This window comes from Acanthochromis polyacanthus, chromosome 11 (genome assembly GCF_021347895.1).
Source record: "Acanthochromis polyacanthus isolate Apoly-LR-REF ecotype Palm Island chromosome 11, KAUST_Apoly_ChrSc, whole genome shotgun sequence".
NCBI classification, from domain to species: Eukaryota; Metazoa; Chordata; class Actinopteri; family Pomacentridae; genus Acanthochromis; species Acanthochromis polyacanthus.
In genome coordinates, this window is record NC_067123.1 from 29,734,682 (window position 1) to 29,753,058 (window position 18,377).

At 40.7% G+C, this 18,377-nt stretch overlaps 1 protein-coding gene across 1 annotated transcript; it reads right to left on the reverse strand.

Moving 5' to 3' along the window:
• Positions 1–638: 638 nt before the first annotated feature.
• galnt12 (UDP-N-acetyl-alpha-D-galactosamine:polypeptide N-acetylgalactosaminyltransferase 12) lies at positions 639–15,670 on the reverse strand. Its single transcript, XM_051955978.1, has 11 exons — positions 15,607–15,670; positions 14,760–15,446; positions 14,002–14,171; positions 11,868–12,057; positions 11,411–11,596; positions 11,115–11,232; positions 10,094–10,270; positions 6,951–7,082; positions 6,607–6,720; positions 4,983–5,138; positions 639–3,656 (listed from the first exon to the last, which is right to left on the reverse strand). Exons 2-11 carry the CDS (start codon positions 15,104–15,106, stop codon positions 3,519–3,521), a joined length of 1,728 nt encoding a protein of 575 aa, XP_051811938.1. The 5' UTR covers positions 15,107–15,446; positions 15,607–15,670; the 3' UTR covers positions 639–3,518.
• Positions 15,671–18,377: the final 2,707 nt, after the last annotated feature.

Here is an 18,377-nt window from a genome sequence, read left to right on the forward strand (position 1 = left end):
GTGAAGATTTTCTTTATTGGCAAGTTTTCCATCAGAGCATATCATCCTGTGAGAGAGAAACCAGCTCGTCTCATGAGGCGTCTTCAGTGGGGCACAAATGTTGCTTGATATTTTTTTCTTGGAATGAGCTATACTTTAGCTTAAAAGATGCATTTGTACAGTCTAATATAATAGAAAGGAAACTAATTTTGTAATTTTAGTATGCGTAGTTCAAAATAAAGATACTACAAAAAAAGTGTTTTTCTTTGTCCTTACACATACAGGTCATCCCCTCTTCATACTTTTGATACATATACACAAACTACATGTCCTGTATCCTACAAAACCAACAGTAAAGCATCATCGATGAGAAATTGAGAGGGACTGCAGGGACGTGTCAACACTAGAGGCAACAGAGAGGGTTGGCAATGGTGCAGCTTTGCACCATCACCCTCAGCAGCCGGCGATCAATCCAATCAGATACGGTTGGAAAACTTATTACCCCCCCCCCCCCCCCCCATATCACTCCTTTTCTTCTCTCATTATCCTCCAAGCATCTTGATTCATGTCTCCGGCAGTTAAATGTGGATGATAGCCTGTTTTAATCATCCTGGATGAAGAGGAGTCACAGTTTAATTGATAAACAACTGCGAACGGTGAACAGATTAAAAATATTTTTAGTTTTTGAAATAAGATTCCAATGTCGATAGACAATATTATAAACAAAAGACATAATAGCAAACATGTGACATTACTTACAAATATAAAAATAATTAATTTTTACCTAATTACAATACAAGGCCACTGGAGTTACGAACAGCATGAATGCATCAGACACCGTGTCGAATTCCAGCATTATTATTTGTTTACCTCTTAAATAATTATGGTGTCTCTGCTGGGAATTGTTTACCATTACACACAGAAGATACCAACATGCTTTTCAAAAACATCTCTGCATGGTGCATTAGGGCTGGTCGACAATAAAATTCAACACTTTACAAGATCAAGTACTTCATCAGATTCTTAGAAAAATATGTGTTTATGACAGAGGGAAAAACTCTGACCTGCCGCAGAGATATGATCCTAAACAGGGATTTCATTCCTGCAACGTGTACAATATCAAATTAGCATACAAAATAACGCCACAGTAAAAATGCTTTACTATGTAGGACATGGCTGGAATAACAGATGGGCGCGGGCGACAATAAATAACCCTTTTTAATAACAGGATAGAATATTTATACTGCACTCAGGCTAAAGACATAAACTGGTCAAAATGGAAAAGCTGTCACTTCTTAAGTGTTCAATACATAAAGCATGGGCACACTATTAAAAGGGCAATTTCACCTGATCCTGGTGAATGTGACGCGTCATGGATGGTGCACACAGAAAGCTTCATGGTAAGCTAAGAGAACAAAGATTGCTCAACCTGTTACTTCTCGTATGCATATAGTGCACCCACTGTCACCGAACACACACAGATGACCCTTCCCTCCTTTTGTGTGACCATATTATTCCCATTAGTCATTCTGTCCATTTCATTTATTGTCTTGATACCATAATCCAAAGGAAAAGCTTCTATCAGCTACTAGAAATATAAACCCAGGAATAACGTCTATACTCCAGCATGTCTGTATTTTCTGCTTTTTCTATCTCTCATTTATTTTATTTGTGAGTATACATTCTGAATCAATTGCAAAAAAAATTATTTCAGCACAGCCGTCCCCCAACATCAATTCCAAACAACTCCTTTGAGACCGATGGCCAGCAGCCTGTGAAGGTTAATGTTAAGGAAGAGGTCACAAATTGCTTCATTCGGTCTCCTCCATCACCTGGTCCGGCTGTCAAAAACTGCACTCTTGACGACTTCCGATCATAAAATCACACCTCAAGCACACCAGTACACAAGTGCTCATCTGAGGAGGACTTGGCTGGCACAGGTCCAAAAGATAAGTCCTCCACAGTGCAACTCTGATACAGAAAGGAAAAGAGGGGTGATAAAGAATTGGGAACGGACCAGAAAATCAATCAGGAAGCCATCTGGCATCCCAGCACTCTGGAGACACCAACAACTGTCTCCTCTTTCGCTGCGATTCCCTTAGTCCCACTGCTTAGCCTGAGGGACAGCCACACAAGTGACCACGACTCTGGCTCAGATCTATAGTTGTCTGTTTATAACGGATGAGCACGAATCGGTACAACACACCAGAGTAAGATACATACTCCCAAGGCAATGCCTCCATGCCTGTGCTTACGTATGCAGACACTTTGTCACCACCCTAGCAACTGCACTCTTCCCGTCTCATGGTGTGACTATATACATTCATTAAAAGCATTCTTTCCATTCCGAGAATTATATTTTAAATATACTACTTTTTTTCTTTATATCAGGCACTTTCTACCGGCTCCAAGGGCCAAGTAGGATGAGAAATTAGATTCTATTTTTATGATTTCCGTGTGATATGTCTGTAGGGAAACTTTGAAACAACAATAATTAGTCTCATCTCCAAAATACATCATTTTAAACAAACCTAGTTGACAACACATAAAATAAATTCCTAAAATATGGCTAGGATTGAGTGTTTCCAAGCTGCATATCATTTTAAGAGCACAAAATAGACTTACACAAGTTGAAAAAAAAGTACAAAAATGACTACAAAAGCTGGAAAAATAACCCTCAGTTAAATTTAAAAATAATTAGATTCAAAGCAGAACAGAGTAAGACTGGAGTTTCTCCCGTTATCAGTAGTTAGGTGATTAAGTTGAAGAGGTCCTAAGTACTTGCATAATGCCCATCATCTGCCACTATGTAGGAGTAGCAAGCACTCATAATGTCCTGAAAAGGTTCTTAATAAAATACCTGAAGACTTGTCCCACTTTCGCCTGACAAATAGAGAACAGAACGTCAGAAAGGAACGCACAGAGGAGCGTTGGCCCCCTCTACAGGCGAAGACACAAACACCATACAACACCTCATGACGTGGCTCTGAAAAAATCACTAACGCCAGCCACTAGCTCATACGAGGCTCGGAGTTTGTTGACAGATTTTTGAAGCAGTCGTTGGATGCACATGCTTCTGTGTGCCTCTATCCATGTTTTCATAAAGCAAAGGGACTCAACTGATCTCCCTGTCAAAGACCGCAGCAGCAGTGGTGTGAAGAATGAAAGATGTCAGCATGTGTAGCTGTCAATTCTTAGACATCTTCTTGATTAGAAAAATAACGCCTATTCCAGTGGGTCCCGGTGTCCCAGAAATGTAAACTGTAAATGTACAAAGTTCTTCAGAAAAAAGCACTTATTTATCAACTTACAATTGGTCCGTTGCATCCAGCTGGCACAAAAATGTGCAAAGGCTTAAGTTTAGAAGGAAGCATAAAAGCGTCCTCCTTTGGGCTCCTTTCAGAGCAAGGCAAACGTATCCAAAAACATTTTGCAATTACATCTGCTCATACTCCTTTTCATGATGTGAGTGGATTTAATTGCAAAATGCCTGAAAAAAAACAACAACACATAATCGCTAAAACTGTAGGTTCATAATATTACATTCTCTCTTCAAAGAACCACTTTTGGTGAGGGCTGTCAGAGCAGGGTTGGAGTGAGGGGGCTGGTGTTCCATTGTCTGTCTTGTCCGCTGCCTGAATACACTTCTGGCTCTGGACATGGACAAATCTCCCATCCTGAAAACAAACATTTGGGTAAATCCATTGCAAAGAAACTGAAATACACAATAGCTCTGTGCTGAATAATCACCCAAATGTTGAGCAAGTAGGTACAAAACAAAGAAGAAACAAAGCAGCAGTTTGATGATATTCATCATTTTTAACAGCATCACTGTTTTGAGAGCACCAAAGCCTAATATTACAATACAGATATTCTGCCCTGATTCATCTGCACATTTAGTTACCTTTTTTCTGCATGTTTGTTTGTTTCAGTTTCTGTTTCCCCTCCCCACACCTCTGCGTCTAGCACCCTCGTTACATCGATTCCATCTTCTTCTTTTTTTTTTTTTCTTTTTTTTTGAGGCATTTACATTTAGATAGTGCGGCTGGGCTACTGACTTTGGTGCTTTGTGCCTACATTCAACACATGCTAAACACTTCTCGGCACTGTGTTGTAATATCCAGTTTGCTAGTGTTCTCGTTTACAGCTTAGTATCAGCCACAATGACGCTCAGCACCTGTGGAGTGTCTCTGAAACGAATCAGATTTTTGTCCTGGGATCTCATCATGAAATTCTTTCAGCTTCAAACCAGTGTTAACACTTTAAAGACGAACATTATTATAAAAGAAACACATTTGCAGCAGTGAGCCTGAGATTTAGTGGTGTGTCTGTGCAGCCTGTCAAAGTCAGTAATATACTCACAATTTGATAAATCTTGTATTAGAGCACACAATTTCACTCTTTTCAAACTCATTTTTAGTCACATGAGTAGTAACTGAGCATGGACTAGAGGGTTCTCTTTGCCAGGCTGCACAGTAGCGTCTTTCCATGTACGTGAGGTGTTTAGGGAACATGGCTACCTGTAAGCTATTTAGAGCACATCCATAAATTGTAGCTTCAGAAACAAACTGAGTGACACTCTCCCCATTTAAACAAAGTCTCTGCATGCACATTTGTCAACCACCCTGCAAGTAATGACAGAGTAGAAATGACAATAATGTTTACTGCTGCTTATAATACAGCCAAAGGTCTAGGTCATCCTAAAAAACAAGAACAGGTCAAGACATTTTTCTGCATATTTAGTCCGGCTTACAGTCACTTACATCATGCGAAGAAAAAAAATTTCCAAGAAATTCTAAGTTTGTATGGGAACTGACAAAATGTTACGTTTAAAATGTATTCTCTGCCACCAAAAGGTGCACAGACAAATACCGGATGCACCCAAATCATGTGCTAGGGCATCTAAATGACAAAGTTAAGCACGCTAGTATGAGGAAAGTAAGAAATAATGTGAATCAACAAGAATGCAGACACCAGAAATGGAAATTTACTTTACATCTTACCTTGTCGAAAACAAATTTCTGGTCCGTTGGTACATTCTGTCCTAGTTTTTTGCACAGCTGGACAGTCAGGTAGGTACTGACGTTATCACCCGCAACGCATCCAGCAGGTTCCCTCGCGTTATAACGGATCTCACCGTACGAAGAGTATTCAAAAAACTGATGAGGAAGAAGAAGGAACAGCTGTGTTACCATGTGAATCCGTTTGTGTGAATTAGGTAAAGTCAAATTTAAAAATGACAAAACTATATTACATTTATTAACTTTAATAATTACTGACATATTATTTTTTTCCATTTTCATTACTGCCATATTTCTGCTACAGCACAATGCCATAATGCTCACTATTAGGGAATCTGTGCATGCACATTAAGGCATAAATGTACAAGTATGACTCAGAAAAAGATATGCATCCAGAAAGAGTATGGACAGAGAAATCGACCTGTGTGCACACAAACATGTATTGTAGGTATGATTACAGACTGAATGAAAGTGTGGAATGTGATTCTCCAGCATGCAGAGCACTCTCATAAGGCAGACAGCGCAAGCACTGCGGAGCCCATTTTCAACAAAGATGACATCAGTCTGTGTCCACAGAGGGGTTCTGGATAACAATTTCACAGTGCTTCCTGGATTACTGGCAACCACAAAGGAAAAGGCTCTGGGAAATGCTACCTCCCTATGTATCAACGACGCCAACATATCATTTTGCTACCTGAGATAGGTGTGCAAGTCTATTATTCCCAGGTTTGTAAAAGTACAACCACAAACCCCTTGCATTCAACTGTGAAATAAGATAATTATGTGCTTACTCTGAGGAAATCTGAGAGCTATTAATGACCATGATTACTTTTGTCTAAATGGAGAACAGGAAGGGAAGGGAGGGTCTGTTTTTAAGGTTAAAATTATATGAATTGATTCTAAGAAGGGGGAGAGGAAGGAATAAGGAGAAGACAAGTGATCTGGATAACAATGAATAACATGTTTAATTTAAAACATCAATGCAGCCTATAAAAGACTACCCCTGGAACATGCTCTATGCACATGTGCAAACGCACAAGCCACTGTTGTCATGGAAACACTCCGATGAGCTTTAACTAGCCAATAATGCCTCGTGGAGGACTAAGATTGATCACCTCCACTGATCCGTAACAGTGGTAGTATGTTCAACAGGGCCGTGCCTTTATGGTGGCTGTACCAGGTGCTGCCGTTTGTCTTTGTGTACTTGTAAAAAGCATATTGTCGGCCTACAAACTGAGAAATGCAAACAATGGGATGACTTTTCTTGAGGTGACCCAACTTCCTCCCACAGTTCAAAGACATTCGTGACAGGTTTGGTGATTCTAAATTGGCCACAGATGTGAGGTGTAGAAGGCTGTCTGTCGTTTTGCTTCAGGCATGCTATGGAGTGGCAACTTATTTAGGATATACTCTGCCCCTTGGACAAATTCAGCTAGGATAGGCCCTAGCCCCGTCAATTTCTACCAGATTAAGCAGATGTAGCTAATGAATAGATAAATAGATGGATGGATTAAACTCCAACTAAAATCTAAAATATTTAGCCATCCCTTTTAGCAGCTTAATATATTAGAAATATTTCATGGCCCAAAAGATTGAGGACCCTTACCTGGTTCTGACCCATGCCGTGACATGGGTAGAGGATGACCCTTTGGCCCACCAGCATGTGTTCATCTGCAGGGTTATAGTCAAAACAGTAGTTGGTCTTGCCCCGGTTCTTCAGCTAGCAAAAGAGCAGTCGCATTGGTACATCTTTTCATTGCAGAAGCTCAAGCATTAAGCTCATAATTAATAAAATTAATCTTATTGTGAGGAAATAGCACACCCCCTTTTCAAAAATGTTTTTTTAGAAGTGTCTTGTCTACACCGCTCATATTAAAGGCAATCACACTGGAGCTTACTCGTTAACCGATCATTTAAAGCTGACTGTCAGAAACTGAGATGTGTCCTCACCATTCCAAACATGCCTGGCCGATCCTGTGGGATGTGAAGGTCTGGATAAATGTTATCCAGATACCACTGGAAGTTTTTACAGCCCAGCTTCTCTCTGAGCATCCTCCGCCCTGACACATCTCCAAAGGCCTCCTACAAACAAAGAAACAATACCTTCCAAATAGTAACACATCCTCAAACAAACAGATCTTTACGCAGAAATCTACTTATACAAGTCAAACAAGTGGATCAGCTTTTGAAAGTTGAGTGTCTGCGCAAAAAGTATGCGCTAAATTTTGTACCTTTATGCAGATATAATTAGACTAGTTATTTGCAGTATGTAGAAAAACAACCTCTATACTTTGATTTGCTGGTGGGGATATGCTTGTCACACCTTCTCTGCTGGAAAAAGAACGCTGTTGTACTGCAGGACGATGATGGTGGTTTGCCCAAACACAGCCCTAATTGGCTCAATTTATTTGGTTATGAGAGAGATTCCCAAAGGAGGCAGTCCTTTGTCAATAAGACCAGTATGAACTATCAGAGGATAATGTGGCCCAGTGTAGTGTAACAGGCCTATTAGACGTAAAGTAAGGACCAGTACAGATGCCAATGAAAAGCAAAGACAAGGATGCCTAGCAGCCCAACGGCAATCCAGCATATAAATCAATAAAGGGTCACTAAAAAAACCTGAGGGAGCAAAGCTAGGCTAATCTGACGAGCACAAGAGCACCAAAAGGTGCCAGTTAGTTAAAGAAAAGCAGACAATAACGATCAGAAGCATGCGTTTTTGAGAGCCGAACTTGAATCTGCAACATCCCTGACAATGACAGTATTTAGGTCAGCGCTTTATGACTAATTAACTGAGAGTTGAGTAAACTAAATCATGTAGACTGACAGGTATCTCATCAACTTGACAGTGCCAGTGACCCATCATCCTGTAAAACCCAGTATATTGTTCTTTGCTCTGGGGGCAGGGTGAATGAGTTGTCGGCTGTCAGAATAACAGGGAAAGAACGCATTAAAAATTAACTGTAAATGTATTAGAGCAACTTAAGCTATCTAGTTCATAAAGTTGGAACCAGGTCATGCTCTAATTTAGTCATACCATACCCCAAGTAGTAATTTACACAAAGTGCAAAATTTATCTCAGGTGAAGTCTGAAAGCTCACCAGGAATACACAGGAAACGAGTGCTTTCCTACGTCAGCACTGCATTTGACGCCATACATCACTGCAACCTCATCTTTCAGCTGAAGCAGTGTGTTGGGATTAAAGGATGAGTCCTTAAATGTTTAAGCTGACAGAAGCTTCTGTGTTAGCCTGGAAACATCTAGGCCCAAAACCCAAGTTCAGTTCTTTATCAACTATATATGCTACCTTTAGGTGTTCTTTGTATAAAACAAAATTTAAAAACATAACAGACAACGTTCAGATTTATTGACCTAACTGGATTGTCCAGATGACATCAAACCTGGATGGCACGAAAATTTCTTAATCTAAGCGAACCAAATACTGAGTTTATGATCTTCAGAGCCATCGGCCTTCACTCCATCCTTGCTGGCTCCCTCAGTCCTTTGGGTTCATTTAACAAACCCCTTTTGCCAAAATCCTGGGCTGTGAGAGCTAACTTTACCAGCTGAGCGTCCTTGTGAGAATCAAGCCTTTTCCTTCCTTTAAAAGCTGTGAAAAAGGTGATTCACACTGAGTTTTGACAACTGGAATAGCTTCTTTACTTAGATTCTCCTTTTTCACCTGTAACTGGTCCAAAACACGGCTGCACGGCCGCTAACAGACACGCAAAAGCACGAGCACATTTCACTTAGAATGGCTTTACTGCATTGGCTCCCAGTTATATTTAGAATTGATTTGAAGATTTTACGGTTTGATTTTAAGCGTGTTAACTGGTTAGCGCCTTCCTACCTCACTGATCTTTTGACTTTACACACTCCCATAAGGTCACTGAGGTCTGCTGACCAGTGGCTCTTGGTTATCCTGAGATCAGGCCTTTGCAGCAGCTGCTCCTAAAAAGTGGAACCTCCTGCCCTTTGACATCAGTACCTCATCAACAGTGGAGATTTTTAAGAACTGTTTGAAGAAAATGCTTATTTTATGGTTTTTAAGCCAGACTGAGTTTTGATATTTGCTTTTAATTGTGTTGTTTCACCAGTGTTGTGTTACCAGTACTGCTTCAAACTTTTTTTTTTAAAGTTGCACAGCTTTTTTGGTTGATACTTGTTGTTTTTAACTGTACTTATAAAAAAAAAATGATTTGACTGTTGGTAAAAGTCACAACAGAGATTAATAATCTTCACAAAATACTCATCTGGATGTCAGAAAGTCATCAAACCAATAAAAATCTCAGACATAGACAGCAAATTTAACAAGGCCAATAGTGAGATATGATTGCTAGATGCTGGATAATTTCGTCATGAAAATGAAGCCCAATTTAACAAAATAAATAAATAACTGAGAATCTTGTATGCCTAAATACTCGTCTATCTGCAAGTTACAACAGACGTGAATCAACTGTGCTTGCTTAGAGGCTTTAGTGTTATTACCTTTAAGCGAATCTACCCCCTCTTAGGGAGATGAGTGCCACCTGATCTGTGTTTAGAGAGCTTCTCCTCTTAACTACACTGTCACACACTGGCCAACGCTTGCACACACACAAAAGCAGGGCACCCCGTGGGTTAGCGATGCTCTCACCCCGTCAAGGACAGGTGGGTGACACTCGCTGGCACCAAGTGACACGGAAAGGTGGTAATCACACACCGGAATGCCCTGACACCCCTGTCACCTTGGGTGTCTGCCACTCATGTATCCCAAGTGTCACTTAATCAGGGGAGCTTTTACAGCACAGCAGGAGAGGAATGAGTGCGTTTGTGTAGTTTGTGACAGGAAAGAGTGCATGTACGCTTCTGCATGTGTGTGTGTGTGTGTCACCGAGTGTGTTCACTGGTGAAATCAGGGGACTTATCAATCACAGTCTTGTGATGAGTACAGCTGCAAGAAAAATATGCTGCATTCACAATACTCCATACAGAAAACAAGTCATTCAGTGATTAAATAACATAGAATGCCTGCTTAAAAAACAGTTCTGGTTGTGTTTGATACCACTAAAGTACATACACACACACATTCACACCATCTGTGCAGACTCACCAGTCGTGCGTGGGGGTTTCTGTGGTAGTAGATCTCCTTGTATTCATCCATCCAGACCTCAGCCGCTCTCACACTGTTTGCCAGCGCCTTGCTTCGTGAGTAAGGGGGCTTTTTTGGGAACACGTGACCCACATGGGAGCATGGGTGGATCTCCAGGCTGCCTCCACATTGCCAAATCTAAGAGACATCAACAACACCACCACGAGGATTTGGTTAGCCTCTAAGCCATGATTCAATCAGGCAACACAAAGCACAGCCTTGTTGTGGAGGAGCTTGGAAGCAGAAAAGCCGTTTTGTTATTAGGGAGACATATTTTTGGGTCCTCCCCCATGGGAAATTGTGGTTATTTTAGAAAAGGGATGTTCAAATTCTTCACAGCAATTAAAGCATTAAACTTGTTGGCCTGTTGTCACTGCTTGTTTAGTTATAATTCTTTCATTGTGGTTTTCATGGAAAATGAGGCGTTATCACATGGGTCTGGGTAAATGCAAGCCAGACCTCACTGTCTTGTGAGCTGTGGCTTAGTGCTAAAAGCAGTGCATTTTTATGGCAATATGGAAACAGTGTGTGCATTGTGCCTATTTTCCATAAAGCTAGGGGTTTGCCGAATACGTGCACTGTGTATGTACTTGCAGATCAAGAAAATGCCAAGAGTGCGCAAAGCAGTAATCAAAGCAAAGGGTGGCTATTCTGAAGAATCTAAAACATGTTTTGACTTATTTTTTGGTTTACTACATAATTCCATATGTGATCATTCATAGTTTTGATGCCTTCAGTGACCATCTACAATGTAAAGTGTCACGAAAACAAAGAAAAAGCACAAAATGAGAAGGTGTGTCCAAACTTTTGACTGGTAGTGTTTGTGATGCATCTCCCGTCGAAGAAAGGAATACAGGTCAGAATGGCCAGAAAATGCTGCTTTGCATACTGAAAAAAATGGATCTTTGGCATACTGCGTTTGACGTAATATAAACTGGGACACACTAAAACTTCATCTCGCATACTATCTAGTGTTTCTTACCCTAAAAGAGAATTCCAGGTTCTCTCCTCCCCACACTTCCATCCCTGTGTCATATGTCCCCAGGTAATGAAAGTATTTCCTGCCCACAGAAAACAGCCCCCCTGCCATAGTCGGAGACCTGAAGACAAAAACGTAACAGTTAATCTGCCTTTCATTAGCTATGACTAGTCTGATGAGGAAAGGAGACCTGAAGACAAATAACTAAGAGTGATATGTCAGACAGTAATAATGTAGTGAAATATCAGAAAATAGGTTTTCCTTCTATTCCCTGTTGTTAAACATTCCTGCAAACACACCTGATCACATCAGTGGGTGAGCGACGGCGTTTCTGCTCATACTCTGGGACAGTGTGCCAGGTGAAGACCAACCGCCAGTCAAACCCTCCAATCTGAGGTTCTCCGGAGTTGCCTAAATACTGGAAGGTGTTCCAGTCAATCACGTCAATGACAGGACACACGACAGCTTTTGGCTCCTCTTTGATCCTTGTGGAAAAAGGAGAAAGAGGCGGTTGACAGGGGGAAGCGCTGTTCCAAAGCAAGCAATTTGTTCATCTCAAGTGTCTGTGTAAACTTTCGCTGTTGCCCTTGCTCGACAGACAGTCAAGAACCGAGCTACCCGAGTCTGAGTCAGCTACCAAACACTGCTCCTGCACTGCATGACACTCGGATTAAAAGACTGTCTTTCTAAAAGCCACACTCTGACAAAATACTCAGGAGGAAGAGTCCTTTCTTTTCTGGATGAGTGCGTTCTCACCTTTGAAGCAGGGGCTCTAACCAGCCCTCATGACACTCGCAGTGGCAATCCAGGAAGGTCAGCACATCACCTGTGGTAATGGATGCCCCGAGCAACCGGGCCCGCACCAGTCCCTCCCTCTTTGTGGCCCGGATGAGACGCACCTTTCTCAAACCTGAGATGTACTTCTCCAATGGCTCCTTCAGATGAGCTTAGGGAAATTAAACAGAAGAGCAGATAAAATATTGCCATTTCCTTTGATTGTATGAAGGCCATGACTGTATTGAGAGCAGAAATGTTTCTCAAAATTGTTCCCTGCACCGAATGAATAAATGGAACAAGGACAGCAAGCATAAGAGAACTAATAAAATCAGCTATGAGCTTTAAATAAGTAAGTCAAGGTAAAAAGGAAAGATGTGGAAAAAGAGTGTTTGATACAGTATTGTTGAATTCACCATGTACTGGTAGTTATTGTCATTTACTGTGAGATGCTGAGCAGTGTTCAACCTCTTTTTCTTCTGTAGTGCATTAATTGAAAACAAACTGGAATGGTGGAATTATTCATTGATTGACACGTTCAACGTCCTGTAAACGTAACCAACTTCAGGGCAAAGGGACAGGCCGGCATTGCTTCATTTCCTGGATTAGAAACCAAAAATGTTTTGGAACCACTCCCTTAAATTTTTCAAGTCACTGTAATCTGTGGATAGACACACAATGAATGGCTTTATCTAAAACACAGTAATGTTCTTGAAAACAAATCCAGCTTTTGTTCATTTGCAAATAGATCAGAGATTGGTGCGTTCTTGTTTTTTCCCAAACACATAGCCTTCCAATGGAGCAGGCAAAGGATTAACGTAGTTACTTTTAGAAATTATTCTTAGAATTTTCACATACGGAAGTTAAAGCAATGGCCAGGCATGCAACATTGATATCAGTTAGACAAGCTTGATGTCTACTGTATAAGACTATCCTGTGTCTACATCTTCTCTCCATGTATTTCTGTCTGACTTTGCAAATTGCCATCATGTCCGTCCATCTTTATCCCCTTTACCCTTGTCACAAACCAGAGGCTGCCAAATGCTCATGTGACTCCACATGATAACCTTTATCAACCTTTGTCCTTTATGACTGCCAATCAGCCAACGATCCTGCCCACAGCTCCTTTGCCTATCAGTCTACCTGTCTCCAACATGAGGCTCTCTTCACAAGTAGCAAATGTCTGCAGCAGAAGAGGTCGTATTGTCCAGATTTGCAGCTGTAGACTTGCATTTCTAGGACCTGTGTTTTTCATTATACTTACTGAAATGGGTAACTAAGACAGTTACATGTAGCCTGTCAAAGAAGTGACTACATTTCTGGCCAAGATGGGCACAATTATCGTGCAGATACTGAGTCATGTTTTACTTGTTTAATACTGGTAATAGTTGAGCTGTATTCAGTTTGACAGCAGTTATTGATATCTTGCCAAAGATGGGGTGTGTCTTGCTTATCTTTCCTTTCAAAAACCTATTTGAATTCTTGTGACAACAAAGGCAATGACATGTGATAGCATCACTAGTTTATCTGATAGTTACAGCATTATAAAGACTGCACAATTTGCTAAACATGCGACTCTAAGCAACCAAGTTGATTGCATGACAAAGTATTTTATTTCAGTTGAAGGAATCTATAAAAACACTACCTATCAGTTAGAAAGTAGTATTTAGGTGGGGGGAAGAAGCTTTAAAACTATTAGTATGTGGACAGAAAGTACTATTTGGATGGCATGTGGGCACACTTCAGCTATAATCTAATTCAGTAGGTGGGATTGCTGTGAAAAACAAAGATCCTACAGCTGTGGTCCTGAAACTGCAGCCTCCTGTATTGCAGAAACTCAGTCTTTAAGAAAAGACTAAAAACCCAGCTCTTCACTGGACACCTTTGTCCTTGACAGACTGCAAAAAACAAACTATTATGTCTGCACTGCCTGCAGACACCACAGTCCTATTATCATACTTGAACTTGTTTTGTGGCACTTATCCAGGATGTTTTCTTCTGGCTAGATCCTTGCTTGTGTTGTATCTACTCTCAGATGTACGTTGCTTTGGGTAAAAGCTTCTGCTAAATGAAATTGTAGAAACATAATAATGTTCTTCACTGTCTGTGCCTGTACCTCTGTCACTGTAGTCATCCACCAGCACCACCTCCGTCAGCAGGATGTCAGGAGAAGTCTCCAGCACACTGTGGACCGTCCTGAGGAGGGTCGACCAGGCCTCGTTGTAAAAGGCGATCACCACGGAAGTCGTCGGTAAGGACCTGTAGTCGTACTTCAGCTCTCTGCAGCTGCAATAGTAGTAGTGTACATGTTAGGACACAGAGCAAGACGGAGGAGGTAAGGGTTGGGTGACTGGGATCAGACTGAACACTGATATCCTGGCAAGACAAACAGTTGAGGTGAAAATAGTAGTAGCCTCAGAGCTTTAGAAAAAAGCAACTGGACTTCTCTTTTTTACTTCCTGAAGATGTTTCACCTACCATCTGAGTGGCTTCTTCAGTTCAAAACCAAGACGCTTCTTCAGTTCTGAACTGAAGAAGCCTCTTAGATGGGAGGTGAAGTAAAAAAAAAAAAAAAAAAAAGAAAGAAAAAAGAGAGGTTGAGTTGCTTTTTACTGAACCTCTTAGGATAGCCATGATCCGGATGACTAAGAATTTACACAGGCAAGAGGTGAACATAAGGCAAGCTGCATTTACTACTCCACCCAAGCAGCAAATGATTCAATACTACTCCTTTAAGAGCTTTGAGGCATTTACTAACTTGGGGTATAACTTCTCAGGAATATCCAAACTGCATGAATTCCCCAAAAACATCCCAACTTAGTGACAACAGTGCATTTTGGTGTAATAGTTGACATCTCTTTACGAGTAACTTACAGTGGGTTCCATCTCTCAGGCAGCCTGCGGTGTAGTGACACTTTATCACTGACATAAACGTTAACCTGGTGCTTTTTGAGACTTTCCTCCTCTTTCTTTTTCTCCTCTTCGTTCAGCTTCAGCTTCACAGCTTTGCCCATTTCTCCCAGGGCATTTAAATCTAAGGGGGGCTTCTCGTAGACGGGTTTCTTGAGCAGCTCATTGTCCACCTCTCCGGGGGCTTCCCGTCGATTCGTGGCGTCCACGTCCCCGGAGTTGTGCCTTACAAATATCACATATCCCACTAAAGTGGCACCCAAGAGGAAAACGAGTAACTTGGGTCTGTTCCGTCTTCTGCAAGCTGCCATCGTGTCGCAAAGTTTGGTCGAGGTCTCATGCCCCGAGTGTCCGGCGAAACTTTTGCAGGCGAGTTTCAGCCTCGTTTCACTGCTTGAAGTTTGTCCAGCGTACTTTTAGGAGAAGTCCGTGTCGTGACTCCACGGAGTTTGCGTCAAAGTTGGTTCTCATTGTGAGAGTCCCCCCAACCAGCCGTGTGAGCAGAGCCTCTGAAAAAGACCGTCTCTTCACGGATGTGCGAGTAGAAGACACTCCTCCTCCTCCACGGTGAGCAGCAGAGGTGTGAAAGTATTAGCAAGTGGCACGCGGATTAGCTAACGGTTATCTCCTGGGATTAGCTAGCTGCCTAACCTGTGAGAGACAGGAAGAAATCTAGGTCAAATCAAAAGCCCCCGTCCGCTGTTTCCTTAACTTGTCAGTTAAATGTCATGGTGTAAGACACGCATATTAAATCGTCTTTGATCTGACGGGTTTTATTCAGCTGGTCGCTTGCTCAACAATGCAGCCTCACCTGTATTTGCAGCCGGACGGATAAACTTTGTATCCAAGCTACTTAAATTGAAGTTCAAGTCAATTGTCAAGCTAGCGGAGCTAACAGCTACTAATTACCAATTTCAAAATAAAAGCTTGTGGTGACTTTTTTAAAGTTTGTACTCTAATACAAATAAATCCACAAAAAACAATTGAAGTGTAAAATTCACGTTTTTTTTGTGTGTGGAATGTATTATAAAATTACATAAAAATGCCTGGCGGAGGCAGAGAACTGTGCATAGAATACAATTTTTAGTTAACAACGCAAAGAATGTAAACCTATTTGGTATAAAAGGCTATTTCCGGGTGCAGTTTAATCTACAAAATGACCAAGTAGTTTCCAAGTAGATTGGTTTAAGATGTTAGCAAACCATAGACTGTCTAGAGCCTAAACTTTGGCATTCGTGAGTAGTTCATTTAATAAAAGAAAGCTCTATAATCTTCCATTCTTCATCCGCTTTGAAACACTGATTTCTCCAAAAATGGATTTTATGTGCCTTAAACCACTGATTTATATTCCATTAATTTCTATTGAAAATATTTTCGTGCTTTTATTTTGAAGGACAATCTAGATTTGCTTCTGTAACTTGAAAGTTCTGTACCAAGTCCACTGGCAGGGAAATCTTTTAGAAGGTATAGATAAACTGGCCTGAGGTACATTATTACCTGCTTATCATTTGCACTTCGTAGTTTTTCCAAGTTTCAGATACAGATAGTTAATTGAATGATCTCTTTCATGTAGTAACTTGATCAAATCAAATCAAAATCAACTTTATTCATATGGCACGAAGGTGGCCCACATGACTCATTTACACAGTTTTGATGAACATTGTTCCATGTTTGTGTAGATTCTCAGTCATTCAGGTTCAGGTCATGTAATTGTAGGAGCTTCAGTAGACAGCAACTGAACTTCTCTTATTGGGTTCTTGAAGTTATTTCACTCTCATCAAAAAAGAGGTTTTTCCAGTTGTTTAGGTGTCTCTCAGAACTGGAAAAAAAAGGCTCTTGGATGTCAAAACCTGGATTACTAAGAATCTACACAGACAAGACAGGAGTGTTGTAATGTTTAGATGTGGCAATCAGCACTTATTACTCCACCCAAGCAGCAAATAGCTCACTGGTAATCACTGAAGAGTGACACCATCTTTTGTGGTATTTACCAACTCTGCTTATAACTTTGCAGGAGTATCCAAAATGCACTAAGCTTTTACTAAAGCTCTTATTTATCCCAAAACTTATAAGTCATTCTCTAAGCCTTCCAGAAGTACCTTCAGCTGTACCAAATACCCATTTTTGAAACACCTTTGAAGACCTAAGGAAAACCCGGGAGCCAATTTTAGAAATCATTTACCTCGGTGGTCTTTTTCCATATGAGGCCAGTTGTCACTCATATGAAACTGATATGAAAACTCTTGACACCAAAGATGAAATCTGACACAAAATGTATGTTTAAGCAAATTAAAATGCTAAATAATTAAGGCGACCATTCAAGGTGAGAAGGTAATTTGAGTGGCATACTGTTTGATCGAGTACCCATATTGTGAAAACTACAAAGACACACGGGAAGGCAACAAGTCAGCCGGAGTGTGTAATATACCATGGTAGACTGGGCTTTGTCGTGTCTGACAGAGACACAATATTAATGTGAATGCATGAGGGCATTTTCATTTAGGACTGGATGATGGATAGCATTTTCCATGCAACAGATATTTGGTGCAAATGTTCTAACAGGAAAATAAAACAGGTGAGCTGCACCTTTGGGTTGTTATTATCCTCTGTTGTGTCACTTCTCGCCCGAATGTCTTACATTGAAATGTATTAACAGGCTCATTCAAGATATCAGGGTTAAATAAACAGCTGAATTTTTTTGGATTAAGAAATAAATTTGCATTCAGTTGAAACTAAAACAACACGGATAATAAAAGAAGGAATTTAAAACACAATATGGAACTGGTTGATCCTTCTTCACGCACCTCAGATTATAAGACTTTTGTTGATGAATGCTTGATAAAGGTAGTAGATTAGTGGATGGAATTCCACAAATGAAGTCTGAGTGGACCAAAAACATCACAACTGAAAGGGCACCATGACTGAACGTTGCAAAATGGCCGATGTGTTTAGGAAAGAAAAAAGGGGAAATGAAGAAAAAACACAACCAAGCAGCCAAAAGCTTCAATGTTGAGGCATGATCAATCAAAGATCTGCCTATTTTGTCTGAAAGGCAATAAACCAGAACTTCAACAGATAGATAAAGAAAGAAACAAGTGTGAGGAAATAAATGAAAAAAATCAGCAGTACATGAAAAAGGATCAAGTGCAGGAGATGGAGACATGAGGTTAGACATAGCGTGAATACAGACATGTATTGTAGTCTGCAAGTCGTCTGTAGCCTATCTAAAATGAAAAATGGATACTATGAATACATATTGCCAGCTGGTTACTTTTATGCCCTTACTCCTTTTTTGTGTTCTTCTTTCTGTTTTGCCAATACAGTCTTTATGCGGCAGGCTCACTATTGTCGTCTGAATGATTTTTCATGTTTTCGTTTCTCTTTCATCCACCTCAATCTCCGGAAGAGGATATAAATTCTCTGATCACTGATTAGGGTGCATACCACACAGGCAGAAATGCCCTAAGCAGCAAGTGTCTGGTTGAAGTTCCAGCTGGGGACCATCTGCTTCATGACATTCCCTTAGTTGCTTTCTCTCCGTTTTGTCCCTCCTCACTGCCACGACAAAATAAAGGCATAAAA